This window comes from Panulirus ornatus, chromosome 31 (assembly GCF_036320965.1).
Source record: "Panulirus ornatus isolate Po-2019 chromosome 31, ASM3632096v1, whole genome shotgun sequence".
Lineage (NCBI taxonomy): Eukaryota > Metazoa > Arthropoda > Malacostraca > Decapoda > Palinuridae > Panulirus > Panulirus ornatus.
In genome coordinates, this window is record NC_092254.1 from 2765853 (window position 1) to 2785062 (window position 19210).

At 36.9% G+C, this 19210-nt stretch overlaps 1 protein-coding gene across 10 annotated transcripts in view; it reads right to left on the bottom strand.

The window, feature by feature from the left end:
• Positions 1 to 2935: 2935 nt before the first annotated feature.
• The window catches only part of LOC139758688 (mucolipin-3-like), a 48878-nt gene continuing 32603 nt past the window's right edge, over positions 2936 to 19210 (bottom strand). For 7 of the 10 annotated variants that reach the window (XM_071680314.1, XM_071680312.1, XM_071680316.1 and 4 more), the window contains exons 10-15: positions 18136 to 18183; positions 15821 to 15934; positions 14165 to 14287; positions 11974 to 12180; positions 9782 to 9927; positions 2936 to 8885 (exon numbers count right to left, since the gene is read on the bottom strand). In XM_071680314.1, coding sequence (XP_071536415.1) covers positions 8843 to 8885; positions 9782 to 9927; positions 11974 to 12180; positions 14165 to 14287; positions 15821 to 15934; positions 18136 to 18183 — 681 coding nt within the window. In that variant the 3' untranslated portion in view covers positions 2936 to 8842. The remainder of the gene's footprint in view (positions 8886 to 9781; positions 9928 to 11973; positions 12181 to 14164; positions 14288 to 15820; positions 15935 to 18135; positions 18184 to 19210) is intronic. The other 3 variants (XM_071680315.1, XM_071680310.1, XM_071680311.1) reach the window with 1 other exon arrangement.

Consider the following 19210-nt stretch of genomic DNA (forward strand, 5'->3'; position numbering starts at 1 on the left):
TATTAATCCTTCAAGTACCCTTCAAAACAAAGACCCACATAATATTCCCGGCACCAGAGCCTTCTCTCTTATTATTGTGGCTATCTTATTATGTGTTAGCCAAAGTAATACTTTCTTTGTTGGTTTGGTTTGTATACCGCTGATTTACTGGACCTCTCCTGACCTTGTTCCACCATGACGCTAAAGTGAAACTTTTTCAATGATCGATCCAGCACAAGTTTATTAAAGTTTCTCTCTTTGAATTCAGTGAACTGATGTCTAACATGTTTATGAAAAATTTCCTGTACCATCTCACAGTTTCTTATGCACACAACGAATACAATTATCAGTCTATATGGCGCACTTCAAAAAATAGCTCATTACATGAAATTCTGAAATTTAATCCGGTGATTATAGCACTTTATGATCTGTGTTTTTCACCTGATACCTCTGTCTAATAAGTGTACACTTAGGTATTTGAATTACTAACCTTCTGGTCATATGGAAACTGAACAAGCAATAACTCATCACCTGCAATGTCAACATAAGGATTACAACGATGTGACATTGCTGAGTTGTGATAACCCTATGTTGTGACAGACTGTTCTGGATCTTAGAACCGTTTCAACTCAACCCAAATATTATTTGAAGTCTCTTAACTTTGACAATTCTGACAAACAAAACTCTGACGTTATAAATCTTCCTTTAAAGTGTATACATATGAGACAATCAACAAGTCAATTAAAATTTCTTAACTATATCCATCCCTCTTTGCCAGACTACAATTACCTGGCTTTGTGTATGATGTCTTATCTAACAGCTGGCTTGTGGAACATGATTAATTACCGCACTGCTGGGGATAGAATTCTTGTTTCATGGTCCACCTGCTAAATACAGAAAAGAGTGCTACAAGAACCTCATAAGGATTGAAGGGACTCCAGGGCCAGGAAGTAAGAAGTGCATTTAGAAGTTCTATGTGTACTCCTAACTACTAAAAAGTATGTTATATAAAAAAAACTGCCCTAAGGTCAAGGGTTACACAGATTTATCATTTTACTTGACTTAAAGGTGGAGTTGGAATAACATAAATTCTTTGCCAAAAAATATCATAATATAAGAGCATTTAGATCTTGGCAGTTGTGCAAGAAACTTAATGGCATGTTATAAGCACCTAATCCACTGCACATACACTTGGATTGAGTTAGTAAGATTACATAAAATGAAACTAAAACAGCATGTGAGAAAGATGCAAAGTATCTGTACCTTTAATGTCTCTCAGCCCCAGGAACTCGACCCTAAAAAGTGAGTGGCCATGGCATTAAGAAAAATGTCTTCAGAGTACACAAATGAAACAACTCTACTGCATTCTCCATCCCCCTTGCATCTTCCTGGGTCCTCCCCAGTTTATTCATTCACCGTCCTTTCCCAGTATGAAAACTTTCATTTTTCTCTGTCTCACTCACATATTTATATTAACAACTTTCCATGAATCCTTTTCCCATGAACCACACCATTTCAAGTTACTTAACTCACTCCATGACTCCACACCCATGTCTTTTTCCCCACTTCCAACAGTCTACGTCTATACACTTCATTACTCATTCCACAACTGCTAACCACAAACACCCTAAAAATACCTCCTTTCAGCAGCCTAAAGCTTTAAATTGTTTGCTCCCTTCTACATCTATTTCACACCCTTCTGTGAGTGTTGGTGGAACAAAGTTGTCCCTCTTTTTTTTTTTTTTTAAGAATTCTCCCTGAGGATTCAGCTACTTTCTTCTTTTACACAGCTATCTCCTTTATTTCTTCTTTGGTTGTGCCATATCTACATCACACTAAATCCAAATGCCTAAATATTCATTCTGCTTTTAACAGTTTACCAGTCATTCTAACCTTACATTTCAGCTTCTTGTTCTTATCCATACTGTATATAATAATATTTTCTACCAATTCACTCCTCATTAAAAAAAAAAAAAAAAAAAAAATCACCTCTCACCATTTACCATCAACTTCCTGCTTTCACAGATACATAAAACTATCTATCTGTCTGTCTGTATCTCTGACTCCTGTTTCCACCTGGAACTCCCTCAAAGGGGTGGCCATAGCAAAAGAGTCTTCACAACTAGTGAACTCCAGGGCTGCTTCTTAGCCTTTATGTCTCACCTTTAACAGGCCACTGACAGAGGGCAAATCTAGCACAGTCTTTGCAAATATCCCTATTGACTTCTACCTAATAGACTTGCCTAAGTTCCTATCAACTACTACTACTTAATGTTACTACCTAATGCTCCTACCTACTACTTCTATCCATTGCTTCTAATATTTTGCCAAAAGGCAGGGCTAGCACAGAGCACTCACCACAGGAAAATCGTTTTATGAAGAATGAGCTGTGCGAGTTAAGTGTTGTCAAGTGTTATGTGCAACAAGGACAGACTGTATGTTTGAGAACTGAATGCCAGTAGTCCACATGTGGGTGAGGCAGAAAGAAACGACAGCTACCTGGGTCTCTACCTGGGTCTGAGGAGTGCAACTTGACAATCACTGAAGTGCTGGTTGACTAAGCAGCCATCACTAACCCTCCTGGTACACAGGTGGGTAGAACTGATAATATACCTAACTGGCTGTTGGCTACAGAGGCTCCAACCTCATGTTCCAACTGACTACTCCTACCTGATGCTCTTGCCTGAATGGTCCTACATAAAACTCATTCACCATTTCTCATCAAACATCATCATATCATCCACATGTGAACCACACACTATCTAAGGCAAAACTTTCAAAAATTATCATTAACACTGTAAAAATAAATGAATTATATATCTCTTCTCCAGCATGTACAGCTTAAACGTTTATGTGGCTGCTGCTATTTCATCTTCAGCATCTAAATCAAAATCAAGTAACAACTGATCCTTAGCATGGAGTCAGTGCATGCAGACAATGGCAAAATATTGAAAAATTCATGCAAACATTTTTATTCTGATTCATCCTCATACAGTGAATTACTGGCAGTTTTGCTGACAAAATATGAAAGTTTTGAATAATCTTAAGAAAACAAAACCTATTTTAGCTTGCGTGAAGCCTTGATAATCACTGGTACTGTACTTAATTCTTATTTGTAAATATGGAAAGCATTTGACAAACAGGTATGCTACATACTTAAGCACATGATAACAGGTCATCTACATATTAACTAACAAACTTCTAAATACTGTGTATGTTCTAGAATTTTTTGACATGTTTTCAAACAGCCAAACCTCACAATAATGCCAAAATGCAACAAGAAATAACTTCTACAAACATCATATATATGTCTACATCAACATTTCAAGAATATAATGGTACTGATGATTGTATTAAGAGCTACAAAAACAATTTGAAAAGGATCAAATCAATACACTATTTTAGCAAATTGTATGATGAACCAAAGTAGCTGAAGTCTACAATAACAAACCCTAAACTTTAGAGGAAATTTAAGACTCTTACATACAAACAATGATCACTTCACCAGTTCGTCACTGGTCATACACAAGAAAACTGATGTGTTCTGTTTCACTAAGGATATAATCAGCGCATGATGAAAGTTTTCTCAGTAAATAACATTTAGATATGGTTCAATACAGATCAATGCTCAGTCAATTTCAGTTAATGAAAACAAAATATGTATATGTATGAAACAATGGCTTCATGTATATGCATCTGTAATTCACTGTGAAGTTCATTTACAAGTTTCCCAAGATTTTTTCATACATCAAATAAATTTAACAAAAAAGAATTGACAATTTTAAGGCTGTACATTTATAAGTGTTCCCTCTTAATATACCTATGAATAAATTGGTTTTAATGAGGCAGAATAGCAGTGTAATGAAAACATAATTAGAAAGATAAATGATAATGATACTTTAGTATTATCGTTATTCCAACAGGCAATGTACACTTGGTAAATTAAGTATCTTCCTGAATTGATCAGATGAATTTCAAAGTGATCAAGAGAAATGTGCTATCTCAGTGGGGTTAGTAGGCATGAATGCGAGACTAATTTCCTAATAATTATGGTAGCCCCTTTATTGTTATTTCCATTGAAATTCATTATTGCAAATAACAAGAAATGTCACAAGCATTTGATATACAAAAATATGAAAGCAGAGCTATGAATGTGAGCCCAGACCAACAGGCATTTCTCAAATTCCTTCTGTCGTGTCATATTGTGTTCTAAGATACTTTTTTCTACCATGTGTACACATACTAGTCCCTTTAAACTCTAGCACGATCTCATCCAAATATTGTCTTTTAAGAATCATGCAGGTTCACTGATAAACTAGCATACTACTACTACTGACCATGTTACCTGATAATTTCAAGGGTTCATAGTGAATGTAAAGTCAACAATCATACAAAAGAAATATAAAATATGGACTTCCATGACAGATTCCTTAGTTCTACCGATATACAGTGTAGTTATATACAATAAATACTTATTGATGAGATATACATAAAAGAAATATGGAATGAACCAGAGCATGTGAAATGTCCAGGGTAAACCATGGAAAGTTTTGGGAGACCTGGATGTGTATAGGGAGCTGTGGCTTCGGTGCATTACACATGAGTGTGAAAATGGATGTGAGCCAATGTAGCCTGTTCCTGGTGGTACCTCACTAACACAGAAAACAGCAATCAATTATGTGAGAGGATGTGGCCTTTCTTTGTACGTTTCCTGGTGCTACATTGCTGTTGCAGCAGGTGGATATGCTGTTTCCTGTGGGGCGGGGCAGCACCGGGAATTGGATAAAGGCGAGCAAGTATGAACATGTACATGTGTATATGTGTATATACACATGTCTGAGGTAAACCACAGAAAGGTCTGCGGGACCTGAATGTAGACTGGGAGTTGTGGTTTCTGTGCATTTCACATGACAGATAGAGACTGAGTGTGAACAAATGGTAGCGATGCTGTTTCCTGTGGGGTGGGGTAGCACCAAGAATGGATGAAGGAAAGCAAGTATGGACGTGTACATGTGCACCTCTATGTAGGTATCTATTACAGATGAGCGGAGTGATAAAACACACAACTAAGCAAGGAACTGTATATTCTTTAACATTTCACTACAAGAGCTTCTTAAGAAAGAATAACAGAAAAATTCCATAACAAGCTCTGCACACATGCCATAAGTCATCCAGGATTCAATGGGCACCTGGATAACCTATGGTGTATATGTAGTTTGTTTTTTATTTTTTTCTGTTACTCTTTTTGAAGAAGCTCATGAAGTGAAACATTAAAGACTGTATAGCTCCTTGCTTAGTAGTGCTTCTTCACTCTATCCTTCCACTCATATATTAGTGTGTGTGTGTGTGTGTGTGTGTGTGTGTGTGTGTGTGTGTGTGTGTGTGTGTGTGTGTGTGTGTGTCAAGCAGCTGAAGAGGGTGTGCTGAAATGGTATGGACAATAAATGAGGAAAGGATGACTATGAGGGTATACTTGTCAAAAGAGAGAGGAGCAAAGAAAAAGGGCAAACTAAGGAAGAGGTGGAAGAAAGGAGTAAAATATGCCTTAAAGGTTCAGGGAGAGAACATGCAGGATGGTGTGAGGCATGCAAAGGCTACAGGAAATTAGAGTGATGTGGTTTACAGGGGATGATGTGCTGCCAACTGGGTGAACCAGGGCACATGAAGCAGCTGAAGGAAACCACAAAGAGGCCTCTGGTTTCAGTGCATTATACATGACTGCTAGAGAGTGAACGCAAGTGAACAAGGTCATTTTTTTTAACTGTTCCTGACACTACCATGCCAAAAGCAGGAAATAGCAAAAATATCACAAAAGATGATGGTTTGAAACTGAAAGAGTCACATCAGCACTATCAAAACTTCCTCATACAGTCTGTACCATCTCTACCAACTGAGATCACCAGGTGTTCTGCCACTTAAGCTCAGGAATGTATATACCAACTTCATTCTACTTAAGTCACCTACCCATCACCAGCCTGCTCCTCCTCACTATCTGCCATGCAGAGGGACCAACTGAAGGGAATATAGAAAAAAGCATGCAGAATCATCATGGGACCAACTTCCACCACCTACCAACAGACCCTCATCATGCTAACCTTTCCACCTTCTCCAACCAACACCAGCAGCTCACACAGCAATTTTCAAGCAAACTAATAACACCCGTCACCAAGACCTTCTCTACCTTGACATCCTATGGACCATCATTTGTAACCACTTGCCTTCTTACTGGTTCAAGTTTCTCGCTTATAATATGACAAGAGAAAGAGGTATTTTGATCTGATATCCTAAATTCTAAAAAACATTGTTCAAATGACTTAAATTTTAAGTATGTCTGCAGCTTTGATTCAGAGAAAATATCAATCTGGAAATGTAAACAAACAAAACTTATTACACAATAAAAGTCATACAGTTATGAGCACTTTTGCCACATTTACATAGCTACAATATCACATCCGTTCTTTGGAAATACTTTCGTAAAAATATATCATACATACTGACTTTAAGGATAAGGGCATCATCTCCAATATATTTTCTTCATCTGACAGATGCATTAACATTTGGAAGTAGGTGGTGTGCATGAACCTGTTTAAAAGTCTTTGTACACTTAAACCACCCACATAACTGGAAAGGAGATCATGGCAACAGTTATAAAATAAAAACATTTAAGAGATGATGCAGCATCCACTGGGCTAGGAATTATTCTGATACTACTCTACACTCACTTTAACAGAGTTGGAAATATATCTATAAGTCTGCGGAGTACCAAGACACGGTTGACTTATTTCAACCTTTTTCTAAGCATGCAATAACATTGCTGTAACCCATACACAGACATTATGCACTGCATAATTTTCATATTTTCTAATATATGTGGATATTTGCAAATGACAGTTCAGTGTCAAATCTGCTTATAAGTTAACCCACGCTGATGACAAAGTTGTGAATCACTTCAATAACCTTGAGAAGTAGACTATAAAAAAGATATTGATAATGTAGACATCCTCCTCACATTCTAAAATTTAATGTAATATTAACTATTTTCACAATCCATTTTGTATCTTATGCTCCATAACCTCATATGAAAAATGGAAACAAAGCACAAGCCCAAAATCTATAGGCCCAGTCCATACACAAAAATCTGCAATGACAAAACACATGCAAGATGCTTATGATCTATTCAGTCAGGTATTTAAGCTATATGTTCCTATGGAAAAAAATTGTGTACTATATCACACAAATAAGTCACATGCATAAGATTTCATGCATGCCCAGCAAGTTTAACACTCATCTGTTAAATATGCAATCCAAAGATGTCAAAAGAGTATGGGGCTGACTTTAACTGTCACATTCACATGGGTAGCACCATAAAATGAGGAAACTGACTGGTTCAAGTTGGTATGAGATCCATTGTCTTGGTCCTTATGAAAGCACTTGCACAAAAAAATAAATTCTCTTCTAATGAGTTTCTGGACACATACGTAAGATCTCAAATCCGACACACTTGACAACTCTTCAAGCAAACTATTTTCCACATCAAATTCTTTTAACTTCGTCTCACTCCTGTATAGCCAACTCGCACTCTCCTCCTGCATAACTATAGTCTATCTATATTTCTGATCCCTGTTCCAACTGGAACTTCCTCAAAGGGGTGGCCATGGCAACAAAGCCTCCGTAACTATTGAACTCCTGTGCCACTTCTTAACCTTTAGTGCCTCACCCTTAACAGGCCACTGGCAGAGGGCAAGTCTAGCACAGTATTTGCAGAGGTTCCTACCTAATGTTCCTAATGACTACTATCTAATGCTCCTGCCTACTACTCCTACCTAATGTTTCTACACAATGATCCTGCCTAAATGTTCCTCTCTACTACTTCTATCTACTGCTCCTAACATTTTGCCAAAAGGCTACAGAAACAACAATAATGCCTTCACATATTCATATTTCTCACTAGACGCAAGTGGCAATGGCTTTACTTATCTTAAAGATAAACAGACGTAAAATTCTTTAGCAAACATTTCAAGTTTTGCTATCTGATCCTCAGCACTTAACTTGTAGAGAAAGTACACAAAATATCTGTACAATGTTCTACATACATTAGCATGTTTTGAACAAATGAACAACATAATATACTTGCAAAGTGATAAAGACAAATACAATTCTTTAAATGCAAAGATGCTTATTTTGAAGAAAAAAAACAGAGAAAAACACATTTTTCCTGAGTACTGCTGTAAGGTCTGAAACACAGAAAGCTGTGAGATTATAAACAGCTTAAAAGATTGAGTAAAATTCGCTCAAGTGCCGCCTAGTTGTGAGTACAAGAAAAAGCATCGTGAATTCTGTAAAACAAAAGATAATATACTTACAAGTAGAGTTTGAATGTCAAATGTAATACAACTGATATGGATTTCAAAGTCAGCAAGACTGATATACAAAAAGACAGAAGGAATATTTCCTACATCAGAGTTAGTTAACCCAAATGCATAATTATAAAGTAATTTTCAATTCTTATAAAACTTTACCCTCTGAAGCTTTGTCAATCACTCAGTCATCTCTGGTCTCACCTCAGTTAAAAGATTACAGTACATGTTTTTAAAAATACATTCACCATTAATGCTAATTACAGATAATTCATTATACGAACATGTTTAAAGTTATCTACTCATAAATAACACCATCATGTTTCAGTTCTCTTTCATCCAAACAAAGTTACCACTGATGCCAACTACAGATAATTCATCATACTGATAAATATCTCGTTATATAATCACAAATCATGTAACTGCTCAGTTTCATGATAAACTTGTATAAATAGCCATGCAAGACGAAAGAAACACCTCCTCTTGGTATCACTGTCTGGCAGCGTTTAGGTAAGAAGAGGCTCATATTCGGTGCTGTCATGACGTTGTCTGTGAAAACAAAATATCATATAGCAATAACTAAATAATTATCATGATTTGTTTTTAGACCTATCGGCCTTTCTCAATTCAACAAGGTCATGTCATGAACACACAATAATAATCAGAACATTTAATTTCCAATATATCCATCCTCTTCTGACCTTTAGCATTCACACATCCATACAACACTACTGAGGATTCTATATTTCTAAACACAACCATCTTTCCCTAACAGACAATGAATTTTCCTTCTAATCCACTCCTCAATGTAAACAGGAACTTAGAAGACCCCTCTCCCAACCTATGACTCACCCCATCCCCACTGTTCCAACCAATGTCAGATGTCCAGTTGGAGGAATCAACTGTACTCTAATCACTCCAAGTCCTTCCTAATCAAACAGATACTCAGACCATCCAGTCTCATCTCCTTACCCTCATTATCTTACTCTTGTTAACATTTGTTCTTAACTTTCTCCTTTTACAAACTATCCCAAACAATTATTTGTACTAATCTAATCTATCTAATGGATTCTAGTTATGTAGGAGAGTTGTTCAGCCACCCTTAGTATGCTGAACATTTAGTGTCAAAGGTTGTGACCAGGCTTGACTTAGTTTATTATCATCAAATAACAACTCAGCATTTGAGGCCTTCTCTACAGTAACTTGTTATCAACTGAAATCAACCTCTCCTCTATTACTCTCTGAAGCTAAACTCTATCCAATCTGCTTAGCCTTAGCATTACACAAAATTTGTAATGGCAAGTACATACTATACAGAGTTATACTTTATCAATCTGGAGGAGAAGATCAATCCATTGAAACTGTTGGGTTCACAGGAAGCACATATATTTGTATAGTTATGAAATGAAGCACCGATGAAAGGTTAAATAAAATAATGTTCTTACACAGGTACACAGCAGCAAAGAGAGTTAATGATATCATGAATGGTGCGATCACCCTCATCATGGAAGACTCCACTTGTAGGCTCTTCTGTGCATTCATCGACGAACTTCATCAAATCAGATAGTGGGAAGCCATCTATATAGCAGTTCTGTGGAAAGTTACATAGTTAAGGAATACATATGATAAACAGCAAATCACAGGATAAGTCTTCAAGACTATAAACTTACCATGCTTTAAAATAAGTTGGTGAAAAAAAGGACTTGAAACTTATGTTACATTAGAGATAAAGCTGTGGAAATGTTAGTTAGTGTCAACAGACAACAGATAATTCTGTACTGGAGAAAGCCTCTGAGATTTGAATGGATAAAATGGATTTTCTTATATCTACACTGCCTCTCCTTACACTACCTCAGTAAAAAGCAATTAGGTATGAATGAATAACTGTCTTTTCTGCTTAAGCAAAGTAGCATCAGAAATACAAAAATGGCTCTATTTGCACACATCCAGTCTCTTATCTGTCAAGTATTATGTATGAACACCATGGTAAACCATCCACAACTAAGCCTTAAAGGGATATCCATGATTCACCATGACCACTTCACACACTTTGGTTCTGCCTATTAACAGCGCATTTCTCCTCATGTACAAAATCATTCCAATTCTTTCTATCTATTGCATGCCACTAACCCTACTGAACGTTCAGGCCCTGATACCTTTAACCCTCTTTTACTATGTCCTGCCATGTTTCCCATATTGGCAAAACAAACAATGAGACACTGTGATTAGGTGTTTATTTCTACTGGGGTATATGTAATTTTCATACACAGAATTTCAAAATTAGGAACTGCATGGATTCTATTAGATAACCATGCACTCTATAATTATGTTCACGGAAGATTTGTCACAGTATGTGTATCTCTTAAGACCTCAATATTTTGTCACACGTGAACAAAGACATGTAACCAGGAATTCAAAGGTTTAAAGCATAAATGTAGGCAACACACATGGTGTGATGATATCAACTTGTCATCCCATCTGATGTGAGAGTACATTATTACATTTTCCTAGTTTTTATTACATCAACACAACATTTTCTAGCATTTTTCAGTTTGTGATAGTATGCGCTCAATCACCCTTTCATATTTGTTTACCATTTCTGAACTTAATGAGGTAGAATCAGGAGCAAATGAGACCACTAAGATATATTAGTTTATGTAAATAATTTGTTTAAAGTTAACTGAATTTTGAATGAAATATTCCATGTAGCCTTTACTGGAATTTACTTTCCCTTGTTCCCTCTCTCCCTCTGACATCTAAAGGTTAACATCACCATTAAGTCCTTTATTTTTTCCTATGGGTGACTCATGGCCTGTGGCAACTTTCTGTCACAATGCTAAAGAAAGTGGCAAAAGCTTAAATCCCTTCAGCCCTAAATTTGTCTATTTTTGCATTTTCCAGCCAATGTTTTTTTCAACAGAAAAATTGAAAAAAAAGGAACTAACTTTATAAATCAATTCAACATAATATTAAAAGACTGAAAATATGAAAAGAAAAACTTCCTTAGTGGCTGTAATTCCTTCAGTTTTCTTAGCAGCACTTTGGTTCATCAGCCAAGTTATGAGCCTACTTTCCCCATGTATCTGACATCATGGAGCTCAAATAAAACCTCATCATCATCATATTCTACTATATCACCTCTTTCCCTCAAAACTGCATCTTATTTCTTCCTGTGTTATCACTCATTTATGCTTGTGGCTGCCAGATACATGGGTATCACTCTTGCAGTTGCTAAATGCATGTTCTGATAAGAGTCCTCGCACCATGAAGTTTCCAGGGTACCAGACATCTTTGAAATTTATGCGAGTGAATTATTACATGGTATTCATATGTAGCTCATAGCCACTCTGGAAGATCTAAAATAGGGCTGGAAACATCAGCACATATGGCATATGAACTGTAAGAGTTAAAGGTGGTGAGTTTACAGGACTAAGAGTGGACAAAAGTCAAAGGCCACTATGAAATGCTTGGTAAACTAAGTTCTGGTCTATAGCAGAATGGATAACTACCATAATTCAGCTTGTAGGCATAGGCACTTTTATTCCTATACAGCATTCATACATTATATTCCTGTAATGAAAACCACTATGCATCTCTTTCATTGGGTATTTCATCAAAAAAAGAAAACATTACTTACCTTAATCGTCTCATATGCATCCATAATTATGGCAATAAACAAGCTTAAAATGACGTAGATAAATAGAGAAATAAAGCTGTACAGGTAAATGCGGGAAAACCACCAAACAAGGGGGTCCTTCCCAGATGTTGAAGAAAATGTTGCAAACATGTCATCTCCATTGATGAGAGAGTACAAGCATTCCATTGCAGATGAAAATGAACGAAACTGAAAGAACAAGCAATATTTCAATTGGTAAGAATTATAATGCCAAAGTGGAAAAACAAATATTCATCTATTCATAATCTACATGCCTTTTGACTAACTGGATTAATCTACCCTCAGAAAATCTTACCTCTAATTACAGATGGCAGGATAAAAAAAAAGCATGAGACATAATACTCAAGAGTAAGTAAAGTGAGATTTTGTGGTTGGCCTAATGCATAGCAATCACAAATTAATCCACTTACAGCAATAATTTTACTCTGCCACCATTCACACCTCATGGCTGTCAATCCAGAGTCTCATGAATGGGTATGTTTGAAGGATTAGTGGTTCCGACAATGTTATATGGTTGCGAGGCATGAGTTATAGATAGAGTTGTGCGGAGGAGGGTGGATGTGTTGGAAATGAAATGTTTGAGGACAATATGGGGTGTGAGGTGGTTTGATCGAGTAAGAAATGAAAGGGTAAGAGAGATGTGTGGTAATAAAAAGAGTGTGGTTGAGAGAGCAGAAGAGGGTGTTTTAAAATGGTTTGGTCACATGGAGAGAATGAGCGAGGAAAGACTGACAAAGAGGATATATGTGTCAGAGGTGGAGGGAATGAGGAGAAGTGGGAGACCAAATTGGAGGTGGAAAGATGGAGTGAAAAAGATCTTGAGTGATCGGAGCCTGAACATGCAGGAAGGTAAAAGGCGCGCAAGGAATAGAGTGAATTGGAACGATGTGGTATACCGGGGTCGACGTGCTGTTAATGGACTGAACCAGAGCATGTGAAGCGTCTGGGGTAAACCGTGGAAAGTTTTGTGGGGCCTGGAAGTGGAAAGGGAGCTGCTGCTTCAGTGCATCATACATGACAGCTAGAGACTGAGTGTGAACGAATGTGGCCTTTGTTGTCTTTTCCTAGCGCTACCTCGCACACATGCAGGGGGAGGGGGTAGTTATTTCATGTGTGGCGGGGTGGCGACAGGAATGAATAAGGGTAGACAGTATGAATTATGTACATGTGTATATATGTCTGTGTGTATATACATGTATACATTGATATGTAGAGGTACCTATATGTGCGTGTGTGGATGTGTATGTATATACATGTGTATGTGGGTGGGTTGGGCCATTCTTTTGTCTGTTTCCTTGCGCCACCTCGCTAACATAGGAGACAGCAACAAAGTATAATATACAAATGAATAAATAAATAAATAAGGTCCCATAACACAGTATAATACCAAAATATCACATCTTATGAAAATAAAGCTAACACTACTACAGTTCATTCCCACAGTACAGCACAATACTAAATGTTTCTTCTACAGGAGAAGCTAATTACAGATGTCATTATGTACATCACAGAACCATATCATCAAGTCTTGTTCAGAACCCAAATATAAAAACACATGTGGAGAAATCTTAAGGAATCCTTCCTATTCATCAAATTTATTACTCATCTTATTTGCTCAAACACACTTGTGATTTTCATGTTTTACATAGAGAAGTTCTTACAGAAGTTAAGCACTGGGTATCTAATTTTCATAGAAGTAATCATTATATAATTCTTATATGAAAAAAATAACAAAAATACTGAGCTACCAATTAGCAATGAAGATACAGTAGTTCACAAAAGTAAAACAAATGCATTTCTTATGCTAAATATCATATCAATACATGTGATGAAGTTCGCTAAACTAAACTGACTGCACTAAAGAATAATAATCTAAATGTAAAGAGCCCTTCAAATAAGAGAATATACATGATGATATATTTTTCTAAATCTATTCTGAGAACAAAATTAGTCATGAAAGTAGTAGATTTCACAAATGACCCAAACCTAATACTCTGTAAGAGCAAAATGCACTTACTCCATAATTTCAGTTCATGAACATCTATAAAAAGTAAATGAAAATAACTACTCTTAAGGAAGTTGTAATATTTACAGGGGGAAAATCACACTGGTCAAACGTGAGCCTGATTTGCCAATCCTGAGCCAGGCTTACCTTGAGATTGTATGGGCCAAGAACAAGCCAGCCACACAAGCAGTAACCAGCAAACACCATCAAGATACATGTGGAGAAGCGTAACACATTGGGTATACACTTCTTTATGGTCAAGATCAAAACCTGGAAAAAAATAAGTTTATAATACATCAATGTGATAAAGAAAATATAGGGACATCCACAATGTTTTCAGAAACTGACCAAAGTTCATATAGGGACATCCACAATGTTTTCAGAAACTGACCAAAGTTCATACAAAATACATCAGAATTCAAGCTGTGGTTATTTTCCTAATGTGCTGGCCCTGGTGGATCAAATGATATCACCTTCCTTTTAGTCATTTTCCTTTGCACCACTTTATTACTGAATTAATCTAAGTCTCCTACAGAAGTTTTTGTAAATATCAAAGTTCATACACATCAATTCTGATGAGCAAAAAATATTAATTCTAATTTCAATGAAGTCCAATGGAAGTCACTGGAGAGCTCTTACTAGTCACCTTCATGAAGCAAAGGCAAACTGTTGAGTTAGAACTGGAAGAGGTGACAGAATTCATGTATTTAGGAGCTATCTTGGTTAAGTTTGGTGATATGGAAGGACGGATAAGAGAGAGTAGTAGAGGGTAGAAGAGTCATTGGGTCCCTTATTAGAATAATGAAGGGTAGAGGTGTAAGTATGGAAGTGAAGAAAGGATTAAGGGACAGCAAAGCCCTCCCAACCTTGACCTATGCAACCAATGGAATGAGTCAAAGAGGTCAAGAATCCAGTCTGTGGAAATGAGCTATCTGAGAGGAGCATGTGGTATGACTGGATGCAATGAAGAAAGAAATGTGGGGTGTATGAGAGATTTGGTATGGCAGGGAATGCAAAGGGATGAATTATGGAGTGTGATAGTGGGTAAAATGTTATCCTTTGAGGAGGTCTGGGCAGGTGGAAAGAATGCATGATGGGGGGTTCACAAGGGGATTCTATGATAGTACGATTTAAGGGGTTAGTGTGAGAGGATGACCATCTGTAACATGGGAAAATATAGTGGAAGAGTATTTGAGGGAGAGAAATGGTGGAAGAATGAATGGAATGGTGTATACAAGGAAGGAATGTAAGGATAAGTGGAAACTCTTTTTGCTGTGGCCATCCCCTTTTTCCACAGGAAATAGGCATCAGAAATATAGAGAGACAGATAGATATGACTGTTAAACCGACTAATCCTGCCCCACCCTCAGCGAAAAAAGGCTCTCTTACCTGGTCTACCTAAAAAAATTCTTAACGATGGAGCTCTCCTCAATCAATAATAAGAACAGTCAATAATACCAGTAATGTCCCACAAGGAGCTCATCACATGACCCACTGGTGCAGATAAAACTACTGGTAAAGAAACACTTCATAATGTTAAAGCAAAATTGCTGAAGATCAGGTGCGTTAAAGCTCTATTATGCTCTACAGCTAAGTAAAAAAAAAATATATCAAAAAATATATAAAAGGAGCTCCAAAATATGACCATACGACAAAAAATTAGTACAAGACACAGAGAATTTTGAGCATAAAGGATAACTGACCATTCAGAGAGTAAACAAGCAGCAATGATAAAAGAAATCAATGATCATTACTGAAAAAACAAAAATCAAAGACACTAAACAAAGGTGACTTATCAATTACGTTGTATGTTGCGAAGAATCCCAAGTATCTGAGACATCCAAACCATATCAGCAGGTTCCCAAGGCCAAGAAACAGTGAACAAACATTCCAGGTGTCTAGGAAGCCTTCGTAACTCTGGAAATGGATGAATAGAAGTGATAATATCAAATACATATATGTTTTTTTTTTATACATATTCGCCATTACCTGCATAAGCAAAGTAGTGTCAAGAACAGTTGACTGAGCCTCACTTGGCCCACATCTCTGTTCTTTCTTTTGGAAAAGTAAAACAGGAAGGGAGGATTTCCAGTCCCCTACTCCCACCCTTTTAGTTGCCTTGTACAACAAGTAACGAATACATGGGAAGTGTTTTTTCTCCCCCATCCCCAGGGATAATATATATAGTATAATACTTTACTTGTTAACCAGTTTTTCTGAGATAAGAAGCATCAAATATGGCATACCGCTATCTAATCAAACAAAAGTAATCACAGCCTCAGATGCAAACATCTGCAAATAAGCATGACCACAGACAGGGACAACCATGAGTGTAACCCCCCATAAAATACAATGGTATTTACAAATATAGAATTTTAAACAGAAAGACAAACAGGTACATAAAAAAAGGCAGATTCACAAATAAAAAACCAAACATTACAAAAACAATAATCATTATGCATAAATCTCTTAAAGACTCACCCCATTAAACTTTAATGAACCACAGAGGAAAGGTTGCATTCCTTATGCCCCTCCAAAAACAACTTTTCAAAAGAGAAGAATGAAAGCAAAGAAGGAACTGTGTCTGCAAAACACTAATGTCCTCCGCATGTATTTTTGTAACTCTTAATGAATATCCTCTTCTGACCTTTACTTTGACCCCAACCTCCAAAACTTAATGTGGAATTTTGTATGCACTGTAGTATGAGTGGTACAGGTTATTTAACCTGTCCTCAAATTCCATGTAAACAAGCTTTTAGAGGCATTCCACACAACTTTGACCCTTGATCTCCTTTAATCATTTACAGGCAGAAATTTGTGTATATTGTCTATGGCACAAGTTTAGTTGACAGACACTTACCTAGTCGTGTATTCCTGCATGCTCAAGCATTTAGCAGCTCTTTTGTTCTCCTTGATTTTTGACCACACACATTTACATCTCTGTAGCAGTATCAGTGGTAGAAGTATGCTCAATATCCATCCAAAAGTTATCAGATGTATGCAGAAGCCCTAAGAAGCATTTTCGCACAATGCCCAAATGATCATGACATTCAACCCCAGACGTCCAAAACTTAATGAGGAGTAGGGTTTTATACACCGCATGCGTGGTTTAAATTTGCTCCAGATCCAATACCTTAATCTTCAGATTCCTTGCACATACTCACTACACACAATCTTTTAATCATAAACAAAAAACTGAAGAGCATACACCTCTGTATGAAGTACCTCTAGTACGTTTCGTTGATATCTAATCACCCAGTCTTTAGTTACTGTGTACACAAGCATATAGAAGTCTTTCATCACACAAGATCTGATAATCTTGACCTATGAACCTGAACTTTAAAACTTTATCAGATGTACAACTTTGCATGCAGGATGTTTTGTACAAATATGATACATATCCAATCATCCAGTCATGGGATATGTAAATTTGCACTTACTGGCATTATAGTACCTAATCCCTTTCGACCTTGACACTTCACCCTCTGACTTGGAAAACTTACAGAGGGCAAAACTTTGCATGCAGGATCTGTGGCACAAGATAGATCTATATCCAATCATGAGTTATCAAGCAAATGAATATCTAGTAACATTTTAGTGCATGAAGCTCTTGACTTCCATTCCAGGAAAGTTTGCATGTATTACCTATGATAAAAGTTTGGCCCGTATCCAAACTACTGGTAACAAAATACTCTGTTTACAAGATCAGGTATATGGATATGTGCATGGACAAGGGGCAAACCAATAAATCCCTCTAATTTGCAGCAGTTGGCATAAAAAACTTTTGCACACGACAAGGGTGTTCATGTGGGATAAGACACTACTGGACCTATCATGTACCTAATTTGATGGCACAGTAGCATATAAAACCCGGAAGATTAAAAGTAATAAATCATATCAAGCATGAACTGAAGCACTGTGACAGATTGTGGATCACTTTTTCCCCAATCAAAAACAGCAAATGTACAGTGGATTCTTGGTATAATGGTGAAAAAATATTTGACAAAACCACTCAGATATAGCTAAAGTAAGACACAAATACAAAAGAATATAGATTTATATATATATATATATATATATATATATATATACATGACAACACAAAATGACTTACTTACCATCTGTTTGTTGCCCTTCACAAATTCAACGTGGTTTATGCGCAATACCTACTCTCAGCCATGCAAAAGAGAACCGAGTATTACTAGAAGGCATCAACTAGGGGCAGCGATATGTTACACTGACATGTCTATACACTAAATCAAACAGAGACATGTGCTAAATGCAAAAAGCAAAAGCAGTAAAACCAATAATACATTGGTAAAACTGTTCATAAGCAAAACTAAAAAGCAAAAAATTAGCAATTAAATTGTAAAACCATTCATGCATGAGTTAAGTATGCCCAAAAGTACACAGGCATTTTCACATATCATAAGGTTTCAATTTAATACGGCTCAACAGTTATGTAACATTTAGATCACAGAAGAAATACACAGTCCAGAAATCTATATTACCTTATAACTCTTGTCGACCTATGTCCAATAAAATTTGTGTTATATACCAAGTGGCTCACCTTAAAATTCAAATCACCCATCACTGATACCTAGGCTCTTGCATCACAACTGCTGACACAATCACTCAGCTGCTCCCAAAACACTTGCCTTTCATGATCTTTCTTCCTATGGCCAGGTGCATAAGCGTCAATAATCACTCATCTCTCGGCATCCGCTTTCATTTCTACCCACATCAGTCAAGACTTCACTTACTTACACTCTTTCACAAACTCCCACAACTTCTTCAGTAGTAGTGCTACCCTTTCCTCAGCTCCTGTCTTCTCACCAACCTCTGACTTTACTCCAAAGACACTTCAAACCATTCTTCCCCTTTAACCTTGAGCTTTGTTTCACTCAGAGTGAGAACATCCAGGCTTCTTTCCTTAAACAGTCCATCTGTCTCTCTTTTCTTCTCATTCTGCATACATCCACACACACCTGGACAACTCAGCCTGAGCCTTCAAGAAGGATTAGCACTCCCAGCACTCTCTTTCTTCTGCTCCATCTTTTAGAAATTGAAATACTAAAAGGATAGGGTTTCCAGCCCCCTGATTCAGCCCCCTTTAGTCACCTATGAACTCAGGAAATATGGGGGTAAAATTCTTTCTCGCATATCCAGGGACTTTTCTTAATTAGACAATGT